At 46.6% G+C, this 22,264-nt stretch overlaps 2 protein-coding genes across 4 annotated transcripts in view; one reads left to right on the top strand and one right to left on the bottom strand.

Annotated features, from left to right (window-relative positions):
- The first annotated feature begins 495 nt into the window (after positions 1 to 495).
- On the top strand, positions 496 to 17,172 carry PRR33 (proline rich 33). Of its 2 annotated transcripts, XM_065636702.1 has the most exons (4): positions 496 to 711; positions 1,609 to 1,689; positions 5,977 to 6,112; positions 15,395 to 17,172. In XM_065636702.1, exons 3-4 carry the CDS (start codon positions 6,092 to 6,094, stop codon positions 17,030 to 17,032), a joined length of 1,659 nt encoding a protein of 552 aa, XP_065492774.1. In that variant the 5' UTR covers positions 496 to 711; positions 1,609 to 1,689; positions 5,977 to 6,091; the 3' UTR covers positions 17,033 to 17,172. The 2 variants fall into 2 exon arrangements, with proteins under 2 accessions (XP_065492774.1, XP_065492775.1); XM_065636703.1 differs by lacking the exon at positions 1,609 to 1,689.
- LSP1 (lymphocyte specific protein 1) overlaps positions 9,964 to 22,264 on the bottom strand; it is a 54,085-nt gene continuing 41,784 nt past the window's right edge. For both annotated transcript variants that reach the window (XM_065636704.1, XM_065636706.1), the window contains exons 9-11: positions 22,158 to 22,238; positions 21,165 to 21,279; positions 9,964 to 11,292 (exon numbers count right to left, since the gene is read on the bottom strand). In XM_065636704.1, the coding sequence (XP_065492776.1) occupies positions 21,190 to 21,279; positions 22,158 to 22,238 (171 nt within the window). In that variant the 3' untranslated portion in view covers positions 9,964 to 11,292; positions 21,165 to 21,189. The remainder of the gene's footprint in view (positions 11,293 to 21,164; positions 21,280 to 22,157; positions 22,239 to 22,264) is intronic.

The following is a 22,264-nucleotide window of genomic DNA, read 5'->3' as shown; positions in this document are numbered from 1 at the left end:
TGAGCGGTCATGGGGCATATGAGAAGTCAGAAGCACATAGCACACAGCACACGTGTCACGTGTGTTTGTGCGTGGGTGGTGTGCGGCATGCACCCACCTCTTGCTAAGACCACCACGGCTCTGCCATACATCAGGGCTTGAGGAGACCTGGAACAAAAAGCAAGAGAGGAGGAACGCAGCAAGAGAGCTTGTCTGACCTCAAGCCAAACTCAGAGCCCTCTTAGCACAATAAAAAAGCATTATTTAAGTAAGGACATTCTAGGGCAAACCCCAGATGGCTGGACTCCACGCAGAATCCTCTATGTGCCCGCAGGGGTTTAGCCACCCCAGCACCCTCCGCAGTTGCATGGTGGTGCCGGCAGAGGATTGCAGTGCCTTTCCAACCCTCCAGCTCGCAGTTTCCATTTCACTAACCCTTACAGGCTTCAGGTCCCCATCTGCTCCCTCCCACCCCTCTCCCCTTGGCAGGGCTCCCCAGCAGTGTCCTCTGGTGTGCCTGGCAGCTCCAGCACCCCCTTTCTCCCAGCCTGCAGGGGCAGAGAAAAACTTTAGGAGCTGCAGGGCAGGCGATATTTTTGACCTGGGTCACAGATCCATTCCTGCCCACTCTTTCCCTGCCACTTGCAGGAAAAGGTCCCCAACTAACGATGTAGAGATGAGCTTTTAAAGCCGAGGAGCGGGAGTACAGCGCTGCAGCCTCCCATTCAGCAGGTAACATGCATGAGCAAAAACCCTCTCTCCAGCTTGTATTCTCTGGCTGTCGGGCAGCTTATCCCCTTGCCTTCCTCCCTCAACCCAGCTCGAGCCAGCGCTTTTGTTACTAGTTGGGTGGGAGGGGGACAGTGCATCCATCCTCAGTGCCCTGGCTTTGGTCGGGAGGTTTGCCGGGTGGGGGAGCTCTAGTGGGCACCCCACGCTGCCAAGGAGAGTGGCACCCGCATGGGGTTGCATGGCCAGACCAAGTACTGTGGCCTGTGCTCCCCCACCCAAGCACTGCCGAAAGCACTAATGCAGTAAACCGGCTTTCACACTGCTTTTTCGGCACCGTCAAGCATTTTTGCCATCTTCCGCTGGCTCGTTTTCCTCGGGTGCTCCACTAGCTGGGCACATCTCCAAGAAATACTATATTTGCCCCAACTGGCAGCAGAGCAGGGATGCATGGAAGGGGAGTCCCCCAGCTGTTTCTCCTTTTATGCTCGCAGTGGACCCGGTTTGGCAATGGTATTCACCAGCCTCCTTTGCCTACCGATTATAGACTGTCCCTGCTGCTGAGAGGGCATCGTGACTCACGTCTCCCACACCAAGGATTGGATCAATTAGTTAAAATGGAAGCATGTGTGTGCAAATGCATGTGAAGCCTGGGCTTCTCAGCAGATGTGAGACTGAACGCTCCCATGCTCCCGTCTGGCCCGTTTGCTGCCAGTCAGTTGGCAAGAGCAATGTGAGAATCTTGCAGGGTTGCACAGCCTCCACTGGAGTGGCTCTGCTTGTGCACCAGCGAGAGTGAAGCACTTCACATCACTCAAATTTCTCTCTAACGATCATGAAAAACAATGTAACATTGATGCAGGCTACAGGTAACTAACTAGACATTTCTACCTGCTGCAGATCTGTTTTCAAATAGATGAGATGCAAACATTGCTACCTGCAGCATCTGCTCAGATCCTGTACACATGCACCTGCACTCAGGTCAGTTCCTGATCCGGACATGGTGGGTAACTTCTCCAGACGATATCCATCATTACATTATGCATCATGTCTATGCTCTGCCTTCCCCATCGCCACCCCCTATGATCATAGCCCATCTGCTTAGTACTGTTCCAAAGGACATCTGTGCATCCCATAGGCTGCCTCTGCCAGCGCCCTCATGTCCATGTCGTGCATCTCATTTCCCGTCTCGGTATGGTCCAGCTCCCCCTTCCCCACAGGACCAAGGGGATCTGCTCCACCCCTCTGGAAGAGGGCTTATCTGATGCCCACATCCTCTGTTCACAGCCAAGGCTCATTTTCCACAACTCGTTTTATGTCGCATGAACCAGATGAGGGAGAGATGATCCTGGAGGTTGCTTCCTTTCTATCAAAAGCTATCGGATTTTGTTAAGTGGGGGTGCAGCAAGCACCTGTCTTTGGAGAAGCCCCTCTCACCAGCTGCCAGGTTAGAAGACAGCACCAAGGCCAAAGAGAGCAGGTCACAGACATAAACCAGGCTCTCAAACTGCATAAAGACCATCCACCTGCTCACCTCATGCCAGAGCCTGGTATGCTTTTACAGCGACAGCATCTCCACCTGGGAGAGGATACAGCAAACCAGTGTTCCTCCTTTAATAGGAACTGGAGGCTGGGGCAGAGTTCCAGAGAAGTTTCCCCTAGGTAACCTACCCCAATATCACATTTTTTCTTCAGTAGGTAGGAGCACCCAGATGGGTTATTTGAGATGGGCCACAGGAATATACAGCATAGCTGTAATCAGCCCTTCTCGTCTTTTCTGGCTGTTGGCTGACCTATTGAAGCAGCCAGTGCACTCAGGGAGGGATGCCTTTAAATACAGTGCATACACATTAGCCCCAATAATTTTACAAATTGCATAGATATGCACGCTTTCGCCAAGTGTTTGTCCCTTTTTTTGTTTAATATCCTCAGCCTCCATGTGCATTGCACACCAGTCAGTGGGCAGTATTTCCATGGATCACTGCCTCCTGCAGCTGGATGGTGCTCAGCCAGCAAGCTGAAAAAGCACTGTAAAAGTGCGTCTATAAACCTCTACAGCCATATAAGTCTGAAATCCTACTTGCAGCTTTACATTCATTGAAGACTACAGAGTTTATAAATAAAATCAGCTATATCCTTCCCATAAATGTGCTTTTTGACAATCTAGGAGAGATCTAGCTCCTGAAATTAAAAAATACCTATCCCTTCTTCACCAACTACTAACCAATACTGAGCAAACTGATCTAATACTGAAGCAGATCCTGCTTTGGCCCACAAGCTGAGCCAGAGGACCTCCTGAGGTCCTTCCTCAGCAAAACTTGCCTGTCACTCTGCACTTACGCCTTTACGCTAGAGATGCAGAGGAACTTTCACTGACACCTTCTGTTATCTGAAAATGGTTGTTGCCCAAAGCAAAACTGTTTGCCAGGAAAGCACTTTTTACTTGAGTTGTTCCATTATTCACAGTCTGATGTTTTTTCTTCCCCTCCCTCTCCCCCTTTTTCTGAAGTTATAACTGAATGTTTTCAAAACAATTTTGATTATTTTGCATGATACAGCTATTCTGGTTTTAGCATGTTCATCCACTTACACAGACAGTGCTGAAATACTTGAAGTTATCCAGGAAATCACATTGATTAAGCTGACTGGGCAAGGGTAGGGATATTTGTTTTTATGTTTTGTGACACTTTCAGTTATAAACTTTTTACCATGATTCAAGGCAGGTGGGAAATGGGAATCACAAAAGCCATTTTGGAAGGAAAACTAAAATTTTTATCCAGTTTCCACCCCCCTTTCTTCTTTGTCCCACCCCAGAGAAAGGGTTTCTGCAGTGAGGTTCAATCAGCAGTTCAAGGTTATAGTAGATGCCCTGTGTTCACTGAAACATTCTTTCCGATTTAATGGAAGCAGTTACCAATAAAAAGGCAGATTAGATAGTGACTAAGTACACTCAGAGAAAGGACAAAATATCTACATATAATTATTTTCTGTTCCCCAGTAAAATCTAATGACCTGTTTTAGGCAGCTAGTCAAGCAGAGATCAGAATAACCTTCAATTTTAAAGTCAGCTCCTCTATGGAAGTATCAGCAGACTGCTGCCATTTTACTAGTTATGACAGGTTCCTGAGGAATCCTAAACACAACTCAAACAGGCCAAGCAGAGACCAGGCTTTCCCCTCAGCTCCTCTAATACCCTCGCTTGGCATTTGGGCCCAGAGATCTTGGTCCTCAGCCGGTCTCTCCCTCTTCTAGCTTGGAGAGACCTGGTGCAGATGCTCAGATACAGGGGAGAGCAAGTATTCACCAGGCTGCGGGTTCACCTACCCTGGAGGGTGGCTGGGAAACCTCGGGGTGCCAACACCTTCTCCTGATGGTGGCTCCATGACATCTCAAAAGTTCAGGGCTATGAAAAGGAGAATAAAGGGCAATAAAAAAGCTCTCTTATTAATGACCAAATTACCTACATACACCTCCAGCCACCCTCCTGACACTGCTTTTCTCTTCCTTGCATATGGAGAGAGAGTCAATGCTACTGTGGAGGACTGTAGTATGTCATCCCTTCTGTGAAACTCGGTCAGTAGGAGAATCTGCCCCATCTCATCCCCTCTTAGCCTGTAAGAGCAGAAACTCTACATGTTTCCATAAGAAACAACTCCTGCTTCAGTGTCAGATGGAAACATAAGCCAGCCTTTGGCGTCATTCATCCAGTGCATACTGCAAACACACTCATTAGGCTGGTGTGGTTTCAGTAGTGATAGTGGCAGAGTAGGGTACAATGTGTTCTTGGGCATTTTAAAATTATGTTGAATTTTTCTTATTCATAATGAGATTTTTTTTTCCCCCTAAGTTTCCTGTTGGGTTGGCTCTGGTTGTTATTGTCTTCCTTTTTTCCCCAGCAACATTTTCAGTTTTGGAGACACACAATGTCACTAGTGCTCCTAGAAGACAATGGCAGTTTTGAGTTCTTAAATTCATCATTCAAAGAGGGATTAATTGCATTATGGTATTTGCATGAAGGATCAAGCACCTACCCTCAATCTTTCCACAGGTCACCACTGCTCTAAGCAGCAGCATGTCCTGCAGAGCCAGGTGTGATCTCGTCAGTCATGAGGGAGGCAGAGAAGGAGAAAGCAAAAGTAGAGCTTGCCTCCAATACTAACCCAAAGACACCAGCATCTGCATCCCTTCCATGAGAACTGGCCTCATCAGACAGGCCACAACGCTGACTGATGTGGAAAATGCTTTGCTATCTTGATCCATGACAGAGTAACTCAAAGTCAGGTTAGAGATACATTAGTGGGTCAGTGAGCAACAAGGCTTAGCAGGGTGGGACTGGAGAAGAGGCAAAAATTTGCCTTCAGAGTTGGCTTTCTGGCATAGCTCATCAGCATTTCAAAAGCCAGATGGAATGGACCAAGCTTAATCCATGTGTCAAGCTGCTTTTGGACACCTCCAAAGAAACCGCTCTTGCATACACCCATCTCCCTGTGAACACATTTAACCTACCAGCTGCCTTGGCACCCACACTAAAAGGCTCCTGAAAAGCTGTGAAAAAGCAAAGCCCAAACTGGGATGGCAGCTGAAAAAGGGGGTGAAACATCCAGGGACCAAGAGGTGGTAAAAAACTGCATGGCATCTAGGCAGTGCATGCTTTCAGCCAGGGCAAAGGCAGGTATTCATGCCATCCTTACCAGCTCACTTTAGCAGTCTCACTCCCGATATTTTACTCAAACTGCACACAAACCCCCGATCAAAATTCACCAAACCAATCAACCCCAAGCTCCTTCTGCTCCAAGCGCAGCATTTTCCACACTTGCACCCTCCGCATACAGCACATCCCTCACCAGGAACAAGCAGAGAGCGCCAGAATTTGCACTCTTCCTCTCCAGGGACAGTAACAATCAAAGAATGTCTCCAAATTTGCGTTTTGCAACCCTGACTTCTGAAAAACAGTAAATCTGACTGGCAAACTCGAAAAGCCTCTAATTGGTTTCATTGCCTGGAGGCACTCTGCCAGAATAACTGTCCTGGCAACATTACCATCATCTGCCCTTCACCTCACCAGTACTTTAGATGTTGAACTTTGCAGGGCCAAAGCTGGGAGCATGCAATGGTACTACTTGATAGCCCTTCTTCACACTAATTTTAGAAAATGGAACTTTTCATGCTTTCAACAAGGAATCATTTTATTTATTTTTGAGAACCTTCTTGTATTTATTTGCTACTGTAAATATTCTCTTCCATCTGATGTTTTGAACTTACCTACAGGGCTCTAAAAATCACAAGAAAATAGCACCTGAGATGACCTCAAAGGAACAATGGCTTGTTAATTTTGTAAACTGAACAAAATAACACGATGCACCCAACATGCAAGTGATTGCTGATGGAAACAAATTACACATCGGTAAGTACTAAATTTCATGTTTCTTCAGTTAATATTGGTTCTTGATTTTCATGGTAGACTGTTGCTCCATCACTACACTGTTTGCTTTGTGCTCACTCCATCTGCCTTAGCCATGTAAGACAGTCCCTGTGGGATTCAAGAGATCCTCCCTGGACACCCTAGATCTAGGCTAGATGCCTCTCTGAAGATAAGCGATCAGCCTGGACCATTTGAGACATAGACTGGGTCTATCCTCAGGCAATTTACACCTAAATGAACAAGGCAGCCAGGGAGGATGAAGCCTGAGCAGCAGGATGGGAGCCAGGACCAATGCCTGGAGCTGCCGTTTTGGGCTGTCCCCAGAGGAGGGGAGTGAGGCAGAAGACCAGCTGAGGTGCTCACAGTAGCCACCCAAAGCCTCACCACAACCTTGGGGAAGGACTACCTAGCCAGTCAAGCACCTTGCTGCTTTCATGCTCTAAAACGGCTGCTCATATCAATCTCAAATATATTTTCCCCTTACTTTGCTTCAACTTCCTCCTCTGTTCTTCCCATCGCCCTGAAAAGCCCCAAGCCCATGGTACTTTCTTTCTACTTATTTGAAGGATGAAGAGCACATGTCTTTAGCATTGCTAAATCACTATTACTTAGAGTTATTGTGAAGAGATTAAGCACCTTTCTGAAATTTATGATCTAAATCAAATTGTTTCACAGCAACTAAAACCCTCAGAGGCCCCAAAGCAAAAAATCACAGGAAAATCACTTGTGGTCTGTCTCATTATCATCATAGGATCCTTGTAACAGGTCCATCATTTCTGAAGCAAATGCTAGCTCCAGCTGTGCTAGCACACATTCTTTACCTGCTTTAAAATATACATATGATGCAGCATTAGAGAAAAGTGTGTTGAACCAGCGAGAGTTACCAATAAATGAACCTCAGAGCCTTATTCAGCAGCATATCAGCTGCCACCTCATTATTTATAGCTGCCCTGCTCTTTGAGCTTGTTTATTTTCCTTCCCTAAGGTAGTGGTGGCTGGAGGGGAAGCTCTGACATTCAGGCCCAGGTGTCTCCAAGTCTGACCTTTCCTTCAAAGAGCAGAAACTGCAGACGTATCTCAAGGAACAAAATCACTTGGAAACTTTAGACTCTTGTGTCCACCAGCTCACTGGAGGCCCAGTACAGAGCTGCAAGGAAGGGTTGAGCAGAGATCTGTTAATTAGCCAGTACATATACATAAGGATGATCATAAAACTGAACCTATAATTATTCTGTACCTGGAAAGAGAAGCAGATGAAGTCTAGCTTCCCCATTTCAAAGCAAAACAAGTACTATACAAAGACAGTATTCAAACCAGTCTTGAATTTTCCATCAGCTAAGCTTTCCTCAAGTTTAAATAATGCTGGTTTATGGCTTGCAAGCAGTAGGCATTGCAATGGTTGTGAGCCATGTTTTTCAATCCCACCTTGTATAAACTCATGTAGAATCATCCATTAAAGTTCATTGGAAAAAAAGCAGCACTGAAGCCTGCTATAGAAAGACAAGAAGCACATTTCAGTATTACTGTAGCCCCCACAGATATATTGAAGAGTGGATGCTGTACAAAAGGACATTCTCCTTCTGCATAATCTAAACAGACAGGACAGAGAAAGAATAAACTGTAGAGAAGCAACACCTTGGTGTCTCCCTCAAGGTCAGAGCACTGAAAGTCCACATAGAAGTTGCAGCCACTCTCTTTGGGCACTGTCAACCTGCCAAGGGGATGGTAATTTGGGATGGTATATCATAGCAGCACGAGGAACACAAGTAGCCAACAGATATAGGGATCTGGAAAGCATCGCTCTTCTCCACCAGGCTTTGAGGTGAAGCTTAATCCTGCAAGAAAGACTCACTCAACTCAGTTTGTCATTGTTATGCTCAAAATGCCAAAGTCTCATGAAAAGATGGAGCTAAGATATTATAATGAGAGCCTCTGAGATGCCAATGCTGCAAAATAATACAATATTGTGAAAAATGAACGTGTGAAAGATAGGGAGCAGTCAGCTACTGAATAAGACCAGACCAGTTAACTGCTACAGAGAGGCACAGCCTGCTCTCCTTTACTCACACAAGCAAGATGAGTCCCCAGGAGTGCTCTTCACATCCCTAGGAGAGTACAAGTTCCAGCAACATGCAGAGTTGCACAGGAGAGCTGGAAGTAGGCTGGCTTTGCGAAGGTTGCTGTATAACTTCACCACCACAGTTGTTACGCTGTGGTTTCTCCACAGCAAATTCACCTGCAAGAGCTTTTCGTCTTAGCAAGAGATAAGCAAAAGGTACTTCATAGATACCACGTTTTCTTCTGAAACCAGCCACAACACCCTTCACTTGCTACTGATGGGAGAAGTGAGCCTTCATCACCTCGTGGCATTGCCCAAGATACACACCCAGAGCACCTGGGCTGCAGCATCTCTTCTTTGGGGCATCTTTCTACTACACTGGTAACCCCACTGACACTCCCCTCATCACATGCACACCATGTTATTTCATGAGGAGAAAGAGCATATCATAAAGTTAATTCAATTGTGGAAAAATTTCCCCCGGCAGATATAGGTATCTCAGCTGCAAGCCAGGTCTTTCCCTGGTTCCTCACCACCACTAAAGCACTCCTGTCTCCCCAAAGAGCTTCCACATCATGTGCTCACTTCTGTGCTGCAGCCAGAACCTGAATTATGGCAGTTGTTTTTGTTGAAACCACATCTAGGACCACATGGGCTTGAAGTGGGGAAAATATGTCCTTGCAAATTAACCCTCTGTAGAGAAGGAACCTCACACATGCAGCATTTGTGGCCTTTTCTGCACTCTCCAAGCTGGCAGGGCACAGGAATAGTAACAGAAGAAGTTTCTGGCCATCCTTTCCACCAGCCAACTGCAGAACAGAGTTGAAACAAATTGGTGCAACCAGTTTGCCTGCATGCAAGGGCACAGCAGCGCTGCTTTCACCTCAAGCTGGTACATCTCTGTATACCCCATTGCCACTGCTGTGGCACGCTTGAAAATCCCAGCATGGCAGAGGAAGAGTTGAAGAGAGAGGGAGACGAGACAAGATTGTGTCCATACTCCTCAGTGCTCTCTGAGGAACACAAACTCCTTGAATTCTTACCTCCAGGAGAAGCTGAAGCAAATGATGGAGAGGACGAGGGTACCAATAAGCAGAAAGTTGACAGTAGGAAGTGATATCTGAAAACTTTTTCCTGTTCCCAACACCTTAGGAAAGCACAGGTAAAGACAGCACAAACTATTTGCTGCCTCTACACCATAGAAGTGTTGTTACTTGGAAGGTCATCTCCATGAAAAGGTTTCTCATTAGATGGTTCCAGACAGGGTAGTCAGGTCATTAGAGTGCTGAGCTCCTGTACAGACAGCTATGTTGACCTCATCTCAGCCATAAAAGCAGGCTATAGAGAATTTCTCTATTTTTTTTTTTTTTTATAGCTGACATTGCCAGTGATTTTGGTTGAAGCCTGTGATGCTGCTCAGGTCTATTACTTGGGGAGCTAAGCTCTCTGCTTCTCCTAGCTGATCACTCCATCAGAAGTCTTCTGCATGCTGCTCCATCTTTCACCAAAACACTGCTCATTCCCATTTTACAGTCAGTTACCCACAATAACTATGAAGAACGCAGCAAGATGACAATGATCTCCTCAATGGGGCAGGCACACAGAAAGCCACTTGCCTGTATACATCAAGCTCCTTTTTGTCTTGTCATTCACCCTGATGTTTCTTCTCCACTTTCCAGTCAAGCAGAGAGTTGCAAAGTCTTGGAAAATAGCTTTGCTGCAGGAATTCCTACATCAACAAAATCCTCAGAGTTGCCATTGTTACAACATCTTCCTCAAATTTTATTAAATGCTTACAAAAAAATCCAGGACACACAGTAAATTTAAGCATAAAGCAAACTGATGCAGGAGGAGAGAGAAGCTGCCCTCTCTCCAGGACAGCAGAAACAAGTTGCAAAATTATGTTGATGTGGGAAGAGGGCAGGAATAAGACTTTAAGAAGTGGCTGGGGGACATGCTAACACAATGAAGTATGAAGATGTGGGAGAGCTCAGAAAGAGCCCTGAGAGCTGACTTACAGACCTCAGGCCCAAGGCCACAGTGCTGCTCTTTAGGGACTCAGTTTCCCCATGTTCACAGCAAGGCCTGACCTCCCCAAGAAAGGGTGGGTCATCTCCATCACCAGGATGTCTCTTCACCAAAGCAGCTTCCAGCATAAGAGAAGCAGCTATTTCCTGGGTATCTTGTCCACCACCAGGAACACAGCAGGCAGGTTATCAACATGCCTGCCACATCTGACTTTCAGAAGAGGGTTTCAATCAGCGGCACTGGAGCCCACAGGTTAGAGAAGAGTAAATGCCTTTCCCAGAGAAGGGAAATCACACCCCACTGCTCTTCTGGGAAAAGAGACCTCCAACCCATGTTAGACAGGGAGAAGGTGGCAGCAGCTATTTGAAACAAAGCTGCCATTGCCACTGTCAAGATGGAAAAGTGGCAGGAACATTTTGGCATGGGTACATAACTGTGATTAAAGGATGACCTGGGAACTACAGGGAAAAAAAAAAAAACCACAGGACTAAGTTGAATATGATTTGATGTACACAGAGAGACCAGGAGATGGAAGTCCCTCAACACAGACATTGTAGAGCAACAGAGGCTGTGTTGTAAACAGGGGAAGACTTTACTCACAGCTGGCACCAAGAGTGACAGGCAGTCCTTGTGGTCCCATTAAGCTCAGGATCTGTCCACTGCCCTCCTTTCAAACACTGATTCTTTTACCAGGGTTCTGTTGAGCTCCCTCTCTCCCACCACCCAGCCACCAGAAGCCACAAAAGTAGAAATTCTTCATCACATAGCAAAAGCCTGGCCAGCTCGCCAGGCCATCAGATCCCTCTTTTCCTGTACTTCAGAAAGAAGAGAGTGAACAAAGCCAGATTAAAAAAAAAAAGCCAGAGAGTCATGTAGAACGTTGAAACAGGGATGGGTTGTGCCAGCTGATCTAGTTCCTTTCATCCAACTGAAGGCAGCACGGAGTGCTGTTCACACCTCAATAGGAGCAGATTGAAATCAAGCAGGAGGAGAAGAGAAACATCCTTCAATTATCTTCTGTGGAGCAGAGGAAGTAGTGGCATTCAGGGTTGCATCAAGCCAGGACCAAGCTCAGCTGCAAGACAAGAAAACAAGAAGTTTATGCATACTGTTTGGCCTACTATGAACAATACCCTGGGTAGTGTACAGGGGCTGCATCTTCTCTAGCAATTACAGGCAGTTTTCTCCCACCCATTGCCATAAAGCCCTGTGAATCAACCCATAAAGCTCTGGCTGCAGGACAGCCAACCATGCTATGTGCCCATGGCAAAGCAGATGCCGAGAGCTGCATGCCCGGCAGAGGTCACGGCTGCCCAAGCAGTGGGAAGGCTATGCTCCTGCCCAAGGTGTCTCCTCCCAAGAAGGAGGAGATTAACAGTTTTCCTTCCAAGCCTGAGAAAGCCACTAAAGTGGAGAGAGTGTTCCTGCAGCCCCCGGCAGCCACAGCTCTCTGCTTGGGACCATCTGCAGCAGTATCGGGTTCCTGCAGCTCTCGATCTGCTCCACATACGACAGCTGGTGCATCCAAGGGACTCCAGCATACAAATGACTTTTCCATCACATGATAAATGACTCCTCCACACTGAAAGTCTCCCCACCATTCCCCCTTTGGGGTTGATTGCAGATGGAGCAGAGTTCAGGAGAACAGTTGGGGTCCAAGAGTAGGTGAGCTCCCCTCCATCCACCAGCACTCAAGCAGCAGGGAAACTTAACCCTTTGAAAGCCTCAACTCAGCTTCTAGCTCAGTTTTCTTCCAGTTTATCCTAAAGCCACCCAGCTTTTTTAGGTAGTGTTTTCCCCATTGTCCCTGGTTTTTCAGCTCTGGTCTTTCTCCCTGGCAATAAAGCAAGTTCATCTGTCCCTTTGCTTTTGCTTCATTACGCAGCAAGGGGGAAGACACAACTCTTGCTTGTTGCAGAACTTCCCCTGAGCACACAAAGCTTTGAAGGACATTCAAACAAAGCCAAGCATGACAGTGGAGGCAAATAAATTAACAGCTCATTTCCTTTTGCTGTCTCTTAGCATCTCTCTGCCTCACTAGTCAAACACACAGACTCCAGCACAGTCACATGCCATGGAAGTTAGCTCCCACAAGGTCTCCAAGTCCCACAGCATAGCAAGTTTTAAGTCAGATGAGATGCTGAGATAGAAGCAAGAGCGATTTTAATAGCACAGATTATTGTAAGACACCACGAATCTTGAGGTTATAGGGCACAAAGCAGCCTCTAACTTTGAGATGAGAGGGAAAGTTTTCCTGGTGCATGTAGATTATATAATAGATAAACTTCCCACTCCAGAACCGCCATGCCCTCCTCACTAGCATCTGGCATCTTGCAAAGAAATCCCAGGCAAGTTCCTGCTCTGACCCATGTGGGAAAGCTGCATTTTTCTGGGGTGCAGCAGTACACAGGACAAGGAAAACAGTCAAAGAGCTGACCAGTAGGTGGGAAGCTCACTGCCCTGCCTCTATAGTATCACCAGCACAAGCCTGAAGCAGGTCCACCTTATAATTCTGGTTTACCAGTGCTGCTAGACCACAGCTCATCTTGTGGTACAGGCTGTCCATGAGACCACATTAAACAGGAGCACACGATATCATTCCACAATCAGTCCTAACATCAGATGCATGTACTCACCTTGCAGCAGATAAAAATCACACATGCAATTACCAATTCCCATACAAACAGAACCAGAATAATTGCACAAAAGAAACTACGCACCTCTCCAACTGAGGCATTTTGGCTTTCTGACCTAGAAGAATTAAGAATATCCACAAGGCTGGGAAGGAGAGCAGGTATATGATGAACAAATAGGCTCTCAGCCTTTTTTGGGCCAGCACAGGCTTGTTTCTAAGAGTAGCTTTTAGAACAGAGCAAGTCCTAATCCCAGACTTGTGCCTAAGGCACAAAGCTGATAAGCCACTGGGAATGCCCAACAGTTGTCGACCCCAGCTGGCACAAATCCCCTCGAGCCCCCTTGCCGAAACATCAGGAGGATTTTCATGCCTGCAGCTGAAATAAATCATAGAATCACAGAACAGTCTGGGTTGCATGGGGTGTTTAAAGGTCATCTAGTCCACCCCCCCGCCACCAGGGGGCAGGGACATTTTCAACTAGATTATGTTGCTCAGAGCCCCATCCAGCCTGGCCTTGAATGTTTCCAGGGATGGAGCATCTACCACCTCTCTGGGAAACCCCTTCCGGTGTTTCACCACCCTCATTATAAAAAATTTCTTCCTTATATCTAATCTGAACCTCCTCTCTTAGTTTAAAACCATTACACCCCTTGGCCTATCCCAACAGACCATGCTAAAATGCCTGTCCCCATCTTTCTTATAAAACCATTTTAAGTACTAAAAGGCTACAATAAGGTCTCCCTGGAGACTTCTCTTCTCCAGGCTTAACAACCCCAACTCTTTCAGCCTGTTCCAGCCTCTGATCATTTTTGCAGCCCTTCTCTGGAACCTCTCCAACAGGTCCATGTCTTTCCTGCGCTGAGGAAATCAGTTGCACCACTTGCTAGACACTGCCCAGACAGTGCCCACCACAGCCTGCTCTGGAGGACAGCTCATCCACCATGGTGAGGGATGGGTCTTCAAGGCTTTGTCCCCCACATGCTACCTCTTCAGTGCCTTCATTTGCTGCTGCACGTTTCTGAGGCTTTTTTGTTTGGGTTTTTTTTGTTTGGTTTGATTTTTGTTTTAAGAAGAGTCATCCTTCTTTCCCCCATCCACAACCAGTTTTGGTAGCTATACCAACTACTTGCTTGGCACAGATCAGCTTCCCAGCCCGGTGCTGACAGCAGCACTGCAAGGCAAAGGCAACACTGGGCACTCAAGCACAAATAACTGTTCTGCACTTCTGAGAGTTTTATTCAGAATCATTTTCCTGCACAGTAGGTATCACACTACACACCCACACCAACCACAGCAGGTTGGGAGCCACCAGGAACTGAGCAGAGCACATGCAATAGCCCCTCTAGGCAACCTTGACATCACTCCACCTCCTCTTCCTCATTTCAGGATGCTCAATTGCATCCAGCACTGGGAATTTAGAGGCTCAGTGATTTATGCCTCATTTCATAGCAAAACTCTGAAACTCCGTGCTGAGTAAGAGCCAGGGCAGAGTCAGATTTCTTTCTGGGAGCTGCCAAAGAATCATTGCAGGTCAGAGGAAGAGTGTTTGATGTTCCCCAGCCTTGCTCAGGAAGAGAAAAAGAACTAAGACTAGTTTTATCTTTCTATCCCGAACACAGACCCTTAGCTCCACTGTGCAAGTAATCTGACCAGTGCTTACCAGAAATAAGAGGGGATGATTGTGAGTTAGCAACAGAGAGTGGGAAAAGCAGCTGTGCATCCCCCCAGGACCAGCAGTGTTGGTCAAAGGGGGTCCAGGTGCAATTGCCATTGGGGATAAGACCCAACCCAGACCACAAACCATTTCTGTTTCACTGAAGAATGAATGATACAGTCAGAACAGTGGCAATGCTCCCCAAAAGAAAGAGAAAACTAGGGTTTATCTTAAATTGAGTGCAGGAGAAGGTCACCACTGTGCTCGATGCAGCAAGGAAAGACCAGTCAGAGTTAGTGTTGTGACAAAGCACTTTCTCACCAGATAAACACAGCTTTAAGTCCTGCATTTCACAGGGATGTCTTTCTGTCAGCTGAAATCAGTCAAGGCCAGTGTTCAGTTTGACTCAAATGATATATGTAGCTTATGGCTGTTCTGTTGTATATAACATTGTATCAGAGTATTAATAACTAGAATTTGGAAAGTCATGAAACATTCCTGATTTGTGGCTCTGGAGAATGTTTCAAAGCTTCAGAATTTCAGATCTGCTCTGTTTCTCTTGACATTTCCTTCCAAATCCCACTAGGACTTGCCGAGACACGAACATCTAGGGTGCCAAGGAGCTCTCACTGGATTTTGCATTAATGCCAGGAGCAGGAGGGTTCCAGGTTTGGTAATACAGCTTCCTCCCAATATATCTCTTGCTCTGTCACACCACCCTCAAGACTGGCTGAGGCTACCTTGGGAGACTAAGGACACCAAGACTACAATACTGACTCCATACACATAGCTTTCGGAGAGAGGAAGAGGAAGCCTTATGTAAGAACATTTCAGAGTCTAGCCCAGGGCTAAGCTCACACCAACTCTAAGCTTTGTGTTTTCTTCCAGGAGATGACAATGCTGATAACGGTATCATCCTCCATCCAGCCTGCTCCCATCCACCACCACCTTTCTCCCCCTCCCACCCTACCAAAGCCTGGGAAAGACAACCTGCGGCTCCAGAAGCTGCTAAAAAAGGCAGCCAAGAAGAATGCAGTCTTAGCTTCGGAGCAAGCCAAGTCCTTTCGGTCCTGCCTCTCACCTGTGAACGAGGCCAGTTCTGACCTAGAGCACAATGAGAGCGCTCTTCCAGCAGAGACCCCCGAAACCACAGCACCCCCCTCCGCCAGCCTCCCAACCCGCCTCACAGTCAAGCCTGTCACTCACCGCATCCACTCCCCTTTCCGCAAGAGCAAGCCTTTCACGCTGAAGGTCACCGAGCAGAGGCGCATTGCTGAACACCTCACGCTCACAACCTCCCCAGCCTTGCCCCTGCTACACAAACCAGGAGCTCCTGAGACTCCACAGCAGCCTGAAGGCACAGACACCCACCTCATCTCTCCAAGCAACCCTCCAATATCTGTTTTGCCCGAGCCTCCTCTTTCCAGTATGCCCGGTAAAGAAAGGGCATCAGAGGTTACTTATGTCACCAAGGTACACACTTATTTTCACAGTGTCAAGCCACCCAAGCCTAAGACACCCACATCAAATCAGACACAAGCAACCACCAGCCGTGAAGGCAGAAGGCCACCTTCTCCAGCAGCTGAAACGAGCTGCTCTGAACCATCTCCAGAGCAGATACCCACCCTGCCCAACGACAGCAAGGCCACAGATCCCACACTGGAGCCTCCCCTCCTTTCTACTGCAGAGGCAGAGCCTCCTAATCAAGCACCCAAGCCTGCTCCTACTGCAGAGTCTATCAAGGCCCCTTCACCCAAGCCCAGCACCTCCGATGCCCATGCCAACAAGCCTACAACCCATGGAAGTGACATGGAAATATCTGAGTCAGAGAGAGCTCCTGAATTACCCAAGCAAGATGGCAACATCCTAAAAACGTCGACACCCAGCACTCCCTGGAGGCAAGCACACCTAGAGATAGCAACTCCAGCACAAACTAGCAGTACAGGGGCCACCTCCACAGACACCAAGGTAGAACATGTCATTCAACCTCAGTTGACCTCCAGCTTACCAAACACCAGCCCTTCCCTCAAACCTGAACCAGCACTGTTGTCAGCAGAAGCAGCAAGACCTCCTAGAGCTGGTGGCTGGCATCGCCTCAGGAAGCACTTGTTGGTGCAGCCAGAAGCACCCAGCTTCCCAGAGCCTGAGCCAGAAAAGCTGGGACAGGAGGAACAGAGCAAGGAGAAGGACAGCTCTCAAGCAATCATCAGTCAAGACCACAGGCCATTTAAATCAAGGGCCACAAGGATGTGGGATGCTATTTTATACCAGATGACAGTTAACAAAGAGAAGCAGCAGCAAGCGGAAGAGAGGAAGCCACAGAAGGAAGGAAGCTTCTTTCTTCCCCGCCGCTTACCCATCCTTCTACATAAGCCACGCTTCGATGCCCGGAAACTGAAGGAACTGGCTGCCAAACCCATGTCAAAAATCACCACCGTGTTTGAGGTGAGCCGATTTAGACCCAGAGCAGCTGAAGAGCATGCCAAGAGCTTTAACAGAACAGCATCAGGATGGTCAGTCAACTGAAGCCAGGCTCCTCCACCAGGCCCATGTCTCTGGAGGTTCCTATGGGGCACCAAGCAAGAAGAGCACCTATGACCTGGTTTACTGCCCAACAGAGCCAAGCATAAAGAAAAAATAAAATTAAATAAAACACCTCCAAGCCAGCAGCCTCATGCTGTGGATTTAAAGGTTACTCTCCATATGTGTATAAGCTTAAATGCATAACACACCACATCCGCAGGTCATGAGCTAGAAAAACAAACGTGCACTTGTTTTCAAAAGCCAACAACATGCACTGTATGCAGTAACATGAGGAAGAGAGGGGAGGCACACAGTGAAGGTGAATTGCCTGTAGAAAAAGCCAAGTTTAGAAGAGAATGATGGAATCTGAATTTATTTCATTGTGTTTATTTAAGAACAAGAGAAATCCTAGCAACAAAATCAATTGTTGATGAGATACGAAGGAATTTGCATTGCTTCACATCCACTCTGGGGAATCTTAGAAACTGAACTCAAAGAGAGTACACACCTCTTTTAGCTTCTCCACCAAGGGTGCTGTGGAGGGCACCCCACGCCTGTTCACTGAAAACAAGGTGGAAACTTGTCCTTTCACACAAGGCAAGGGACAGTGTAAGACCCCTCCTGCTTTCACATAGCAGTTACCCTGCCTAAAAAACTGGGCATCATTATTTGATGTCCTCCTAGGTCAGTCTACTAAACAGTAGCATGGAGAAGACTAACTTTGTTGCAGTAATCAAGTTCTGTTATGTATTTTGCCGTGCTTTTTAAGTACAGCTGGGAGTTAACGTTTTCATGATAACCAGCAAGAGCCTCCTTCAGCTGGTGGGTATCTAACTCTGTTTTTAACAAGGTGCTGTTTTCTGGGGGCTCCTTTTAAGAGTGTGCCACCTCATTTTCAGGTTCAACATCATGATAATTGCAGACCTACCGGTACCTGATATCCTGAAAAGAAGAGTATTTAATACAAAATCCCCAACTCTGTCCATACAAAAAGACAGCTGTGCCTTCCAGCATTATAGTCACCTTTTATATCTCCATCATCACCAAGCTTACAAGCATGAAAGCTGGAGATGAGCTATTTCTGTTTCTCAAAGGGACTTTGTCATATGCCAGGATGTTCCTACACAGCTAATATAGGATTGCTATGTTTAGTCCAAATAGGAAACTCAATACACAGCTCTTTACATTCTCTTCGTGTGCAGAGGATATAGAGCCGAACAAAGTTCCCCCAAGCCAAACTGCTAATAGACTTAGTAACAAAATCAAAATGCCATTTTGCCTTTTTGAAGTCTTCCAATTTTGAGATGATGCTATCAGAAGAGCTCAGTAATAATCAAACCTTCACTGAAGTTTTCACTTTGCTGGTCTTATCCTCTGATTTGTAACCCCTTGCTTATTCCAAGGGAGAGGAGAAAAAAAAAAAAAAAAAGAGAGAGAGAGAAGAACAACCCCAGTATCTTAAGTCAGGATTTCTCCGATCCCCCTAGAGGCTGGTTGGAAACACACCAGTAATCATGAGTGGATCCCAGATAAGCTTTTGCAGCATAATTCAACATGCTGCAAGAGGCTATAGCAAAAGATCCATACAGCAAAACAAAGTCAAAAAGAGTGCAGCTTGAAACATGTAGAAAGCCTAATGCAGATAAAGATGACCTTACCACACAGTGATAAAATGGCACCTTACTGTAGCACAGACAGATGGATGCTGGTACATGAGAGTCTGAGTTCACAAGATCCACAGCATTTGTGTGAAGCAGCACAGCCAACATCGATTACACTTGGAAGGCTAAGTGAATCTGGCCAGAGAAGATGGTTCCAGAAGCAACTGTGCTTTAATCCACTTTGTCCTGCAGCAAGGACAACCACCCAGAACAGACTAGTGACTCTCACACGTGACAATGAGGAAAGGCTTATGTCTCACATTCACTGGGCTTCCCACCAGGCTGCGCCCACAATGCAGCCCCACTGCACAGGGATGGAGGATGGAGAATCACCAGCGGGGAGAGTGATGCCTGCAGTGGGGAGCAGAGGAAGGCAGGTCTGGCTGCATGGTTTAGCCCTTCTGCCCCAGCAGTGAAGGGCAGAGGTATACGTCAGGCATGACAAGTCCTGCAGAGAGAGCCCCTGGCACGAGAGCATTGCAGAGGAGAAAACAGATGTCTGGAGGCAAGAAGAGATTTCCACCAGTGGCTCTGCATTGGGAGCCATAGCAGCATGTCCCAGCTTGAGCTGCTGTGCTGAGCAAGGGAAGGAGAATGCTGCTGGGCACAGAGTTTGGTTGGTTTTCAGTGTCAAACAGCCTCAGGCAGTTGGTAAGAGCCCAAACTGCTACTTACAGAAAACCTCTTGCTCTGCAGCCCGCTCAGAGGTCCTGCAGCCCAGGAAGGATGAGGAAGAAGAGAATTTGATGAAGTGGTGTTGAGTGAGTGACATGGGGGTGAGCCAGAAGGGTTTGGGAGGAAAAAGGCAACCACAAAGGGATCCAGCAGTAGGAAAAGAGTATGAACATAGTTCAGGGGGTTAGAGAGGAGCTGAGGGAACAGGAACCTCTCAGCACACAAAACAGCAAGCTAAAATCCAAGAATAGTACAAGCCAAGATCCTTCAAGCTATTGCAGTCATTTTGCTATTCACAGTCAAAAAAAACCTTCCTAGTGAAAGAGCCCACAGGGCAACAGTGCTGTGCAGTGGTTGTTTGGAGCACTGGGTGGATCCTAGAGGACATCACGTGACAGTCACTGGCCTTTCAAGAAAAGATGCTAGAAAAGGATCAGAGCAGAGGGCACTTTCTTTTGAGCTGCTTGCAGAAGCTCAGGTAGGGCAAGCAAAACCTACTGACAACCTAGCAAAACCTGTTTGCTATGAAGAACTGAAGCTCAGGAGGACCCCACCTGGTGCATCAAAACAGACTTCAGGAAAAAGAAGAGGACTGATCAAAGAGGAGACCTTAAAATAGTTTTCTGAAAGCCACAGGCAGAGAAACAAGTTGAGGATACAAGTCCTGTGGGGTCCTCCTTCTTTACATCTAAAAACATAGCAACATAGGCGGCAGTACAAACCCAAGCCTGCCCAAAGCTATCTCGAAGTAGCACTCAAGAGAGTTTCTCTTCTAAATGGGCATCACAAAAAAATTTTTAAAAAAACTAGGCCTATGCTGCATTCAAAAACCAATTCATTGAGCAAAAATTGAAAAGGAAAAAAAAAAGGACCACAGCTCCCAGAAGATTTCAGAAACAAAAGGTGCTTTGTAACAGACAGAGCTATTTATAATGTTGGCTATGAAATAAAGCTTCTTTTTTATAGTAGGAAAAAAAGAGATTGAGCTTGTTTTCATTCCCAACAACTTCCTCTCCTCTCAGTGCCAGATGCTGCCCAGTTGGAATCAACCAGTTATCACCTCCCTCTACGCCGTTCCTCCTTATTGCCGCAACCCTCTGTTATCATCCACTCAAGATAACACCAGGACATCTATTAACATAAACACAGTATGAGCATGAGATCTAAGACCATTGCAAGAGGGCACAGAAACAGCAACTCAGCTCTGCCTTCCCCCTTGCTGCACATCGAAGGATGGTCCTTTCTGCTCTGTAGGCGTACTCAGCACAGTATCCCCACTACAATCCTATTATGAACTGGGTCCAAGAGGTTACTGAAATCATTAAAAGTTTTTCCTGTGATTAATTCATTATATCAGGAAATTAGATCTAAGAAGCATCTGAATTTCAGGAGTACACCAGCCCCCATGGTCAGTCAGAAAAACCTCCAGCTATCTACTATTCCTTGCAACATAAGAGAGCATAAGAAAAAACAGAAAGAGACTGTTCCTTTGAACTAGCAAAGGCAAATGCATCATCACCCAAACAGCAGTAGCTAAGAGACTTATTCTACAGATTAAACTAACAGAGGTATCCAGCTTCCTAGCAGCATCAGAAAGTCAGAGACCAAAACGAACCCCCACTGTCTGCCCAGACCCTTCCAGCTCAGAAAGTCTGGCGTCTGCTCAGAAGCAAGGCTCCAGCTGTTATCATACAGTGCCTTCCAACTCACCCCAAGTGTAGCTGGCAGAAACAGCCCCAGCATCCTGCCACAACAGAAACAGGAGTTTGTTTCACAGTGCAAGGTCGTTCCCCACCTACCTGGTTAATGAGTTCTCCAGGCATGCTATTGCTCTGCGGCTTCATCTATCAGCACCTTCTTGTACTGGCCGTGGCCTGTTGCAACAAATTTAAACTTTTTGCCAGAAGGAGTGGACTAAACAGGAGAGAAAGAAAGAGCCAAAGTCAGCATTTTTCTCCCTCAAATCAGCAGTTAAGATCAAATAACTGAAGCCAGAGGAGCATGTGATATGGTTGTCTGTAATCCCAGAGGGCTTTGAAACAGCCTACTCTGTACTCCCTTCTTGCCCCTTCCATGTAAGCTCTTTGCATAGACCAATCACCACTTGCTATAAGCATAAGGTAACAGCAAGCATGGGATGTGTAATAGGAAAAGGAGGATGCAGTGTCAGGGCATTGCGAGAAAAGGCTCATTTAAGAGCCTCGGGCTCCCAAGCCAGGGTTGGTTTCACCCATGTCAAGAGCCAGTTTCATTTACCACATGCTGGCAGTAGTACCAACCCAGGAACAGATAAGATACTTTGATCTTCCTCTTCTGGCCTGGACAGTTCGAGCAGCAGCTGCTTACTGCATTTTAATAAGCATTCCCACAAATGCACCGGTTCCCACAAAACCCCAGATCCATCTGCATGTGTTGATACTGTCTGAGGTTCAGTTCCACTTGATTTTCCATGTTTTCTTTACTCTTGAGATTAAAAAGCATAACAAGAGCAGTTCAATTTGAGCTTAGAAGGCTGGGTCTCCCAACCCATGGGCTGAGAATGTCATGCTATTCAAGAGACACTTCAGTATTATTGGTTATAAAACTATTTTTGCTCCCATTTTCACTAGGCCTTAAGCAACAGCAGCTCACTGTTAGAATGAGCTTTTAGGTATGCAATTGAATTGATAGATACAGGTAGCCCTTGCCCCTACAGAACACTATCTTCTCAATACTTCGACAACCCAGCCAAGAGCTCTTTTCTTTTTCACAGCAGAGCACATGCTTTCATACTCACAGAGATACTAACTCACCTTGACATTGGTCTCAGGTTTGGGATTGCCCTTCTGTTCCCAAAGGCTTCTTTTACTCATGATGTCTCCAGCCACGATATCCTGAGAAGATGATGGTCTCGTTACCC

Source organism: Caloenas nicobarica, chromosome 5, assembly GCF_036013445.1.
Source record: "Caloenas nicobarica isolate bCalNic1 chromosome 5, bCalNic1.hap1, whole genome shotgun sequence".
NCBI classification, from domain to species: Eukaryota; Metazoa; Chordata; class Aves; order Columbiformes; family Columbidae; genus Caloenas; species Caloenas nicobarica.
This window is presented reverse-complemented; position numbering and strand designations above follow the sequence as displayed.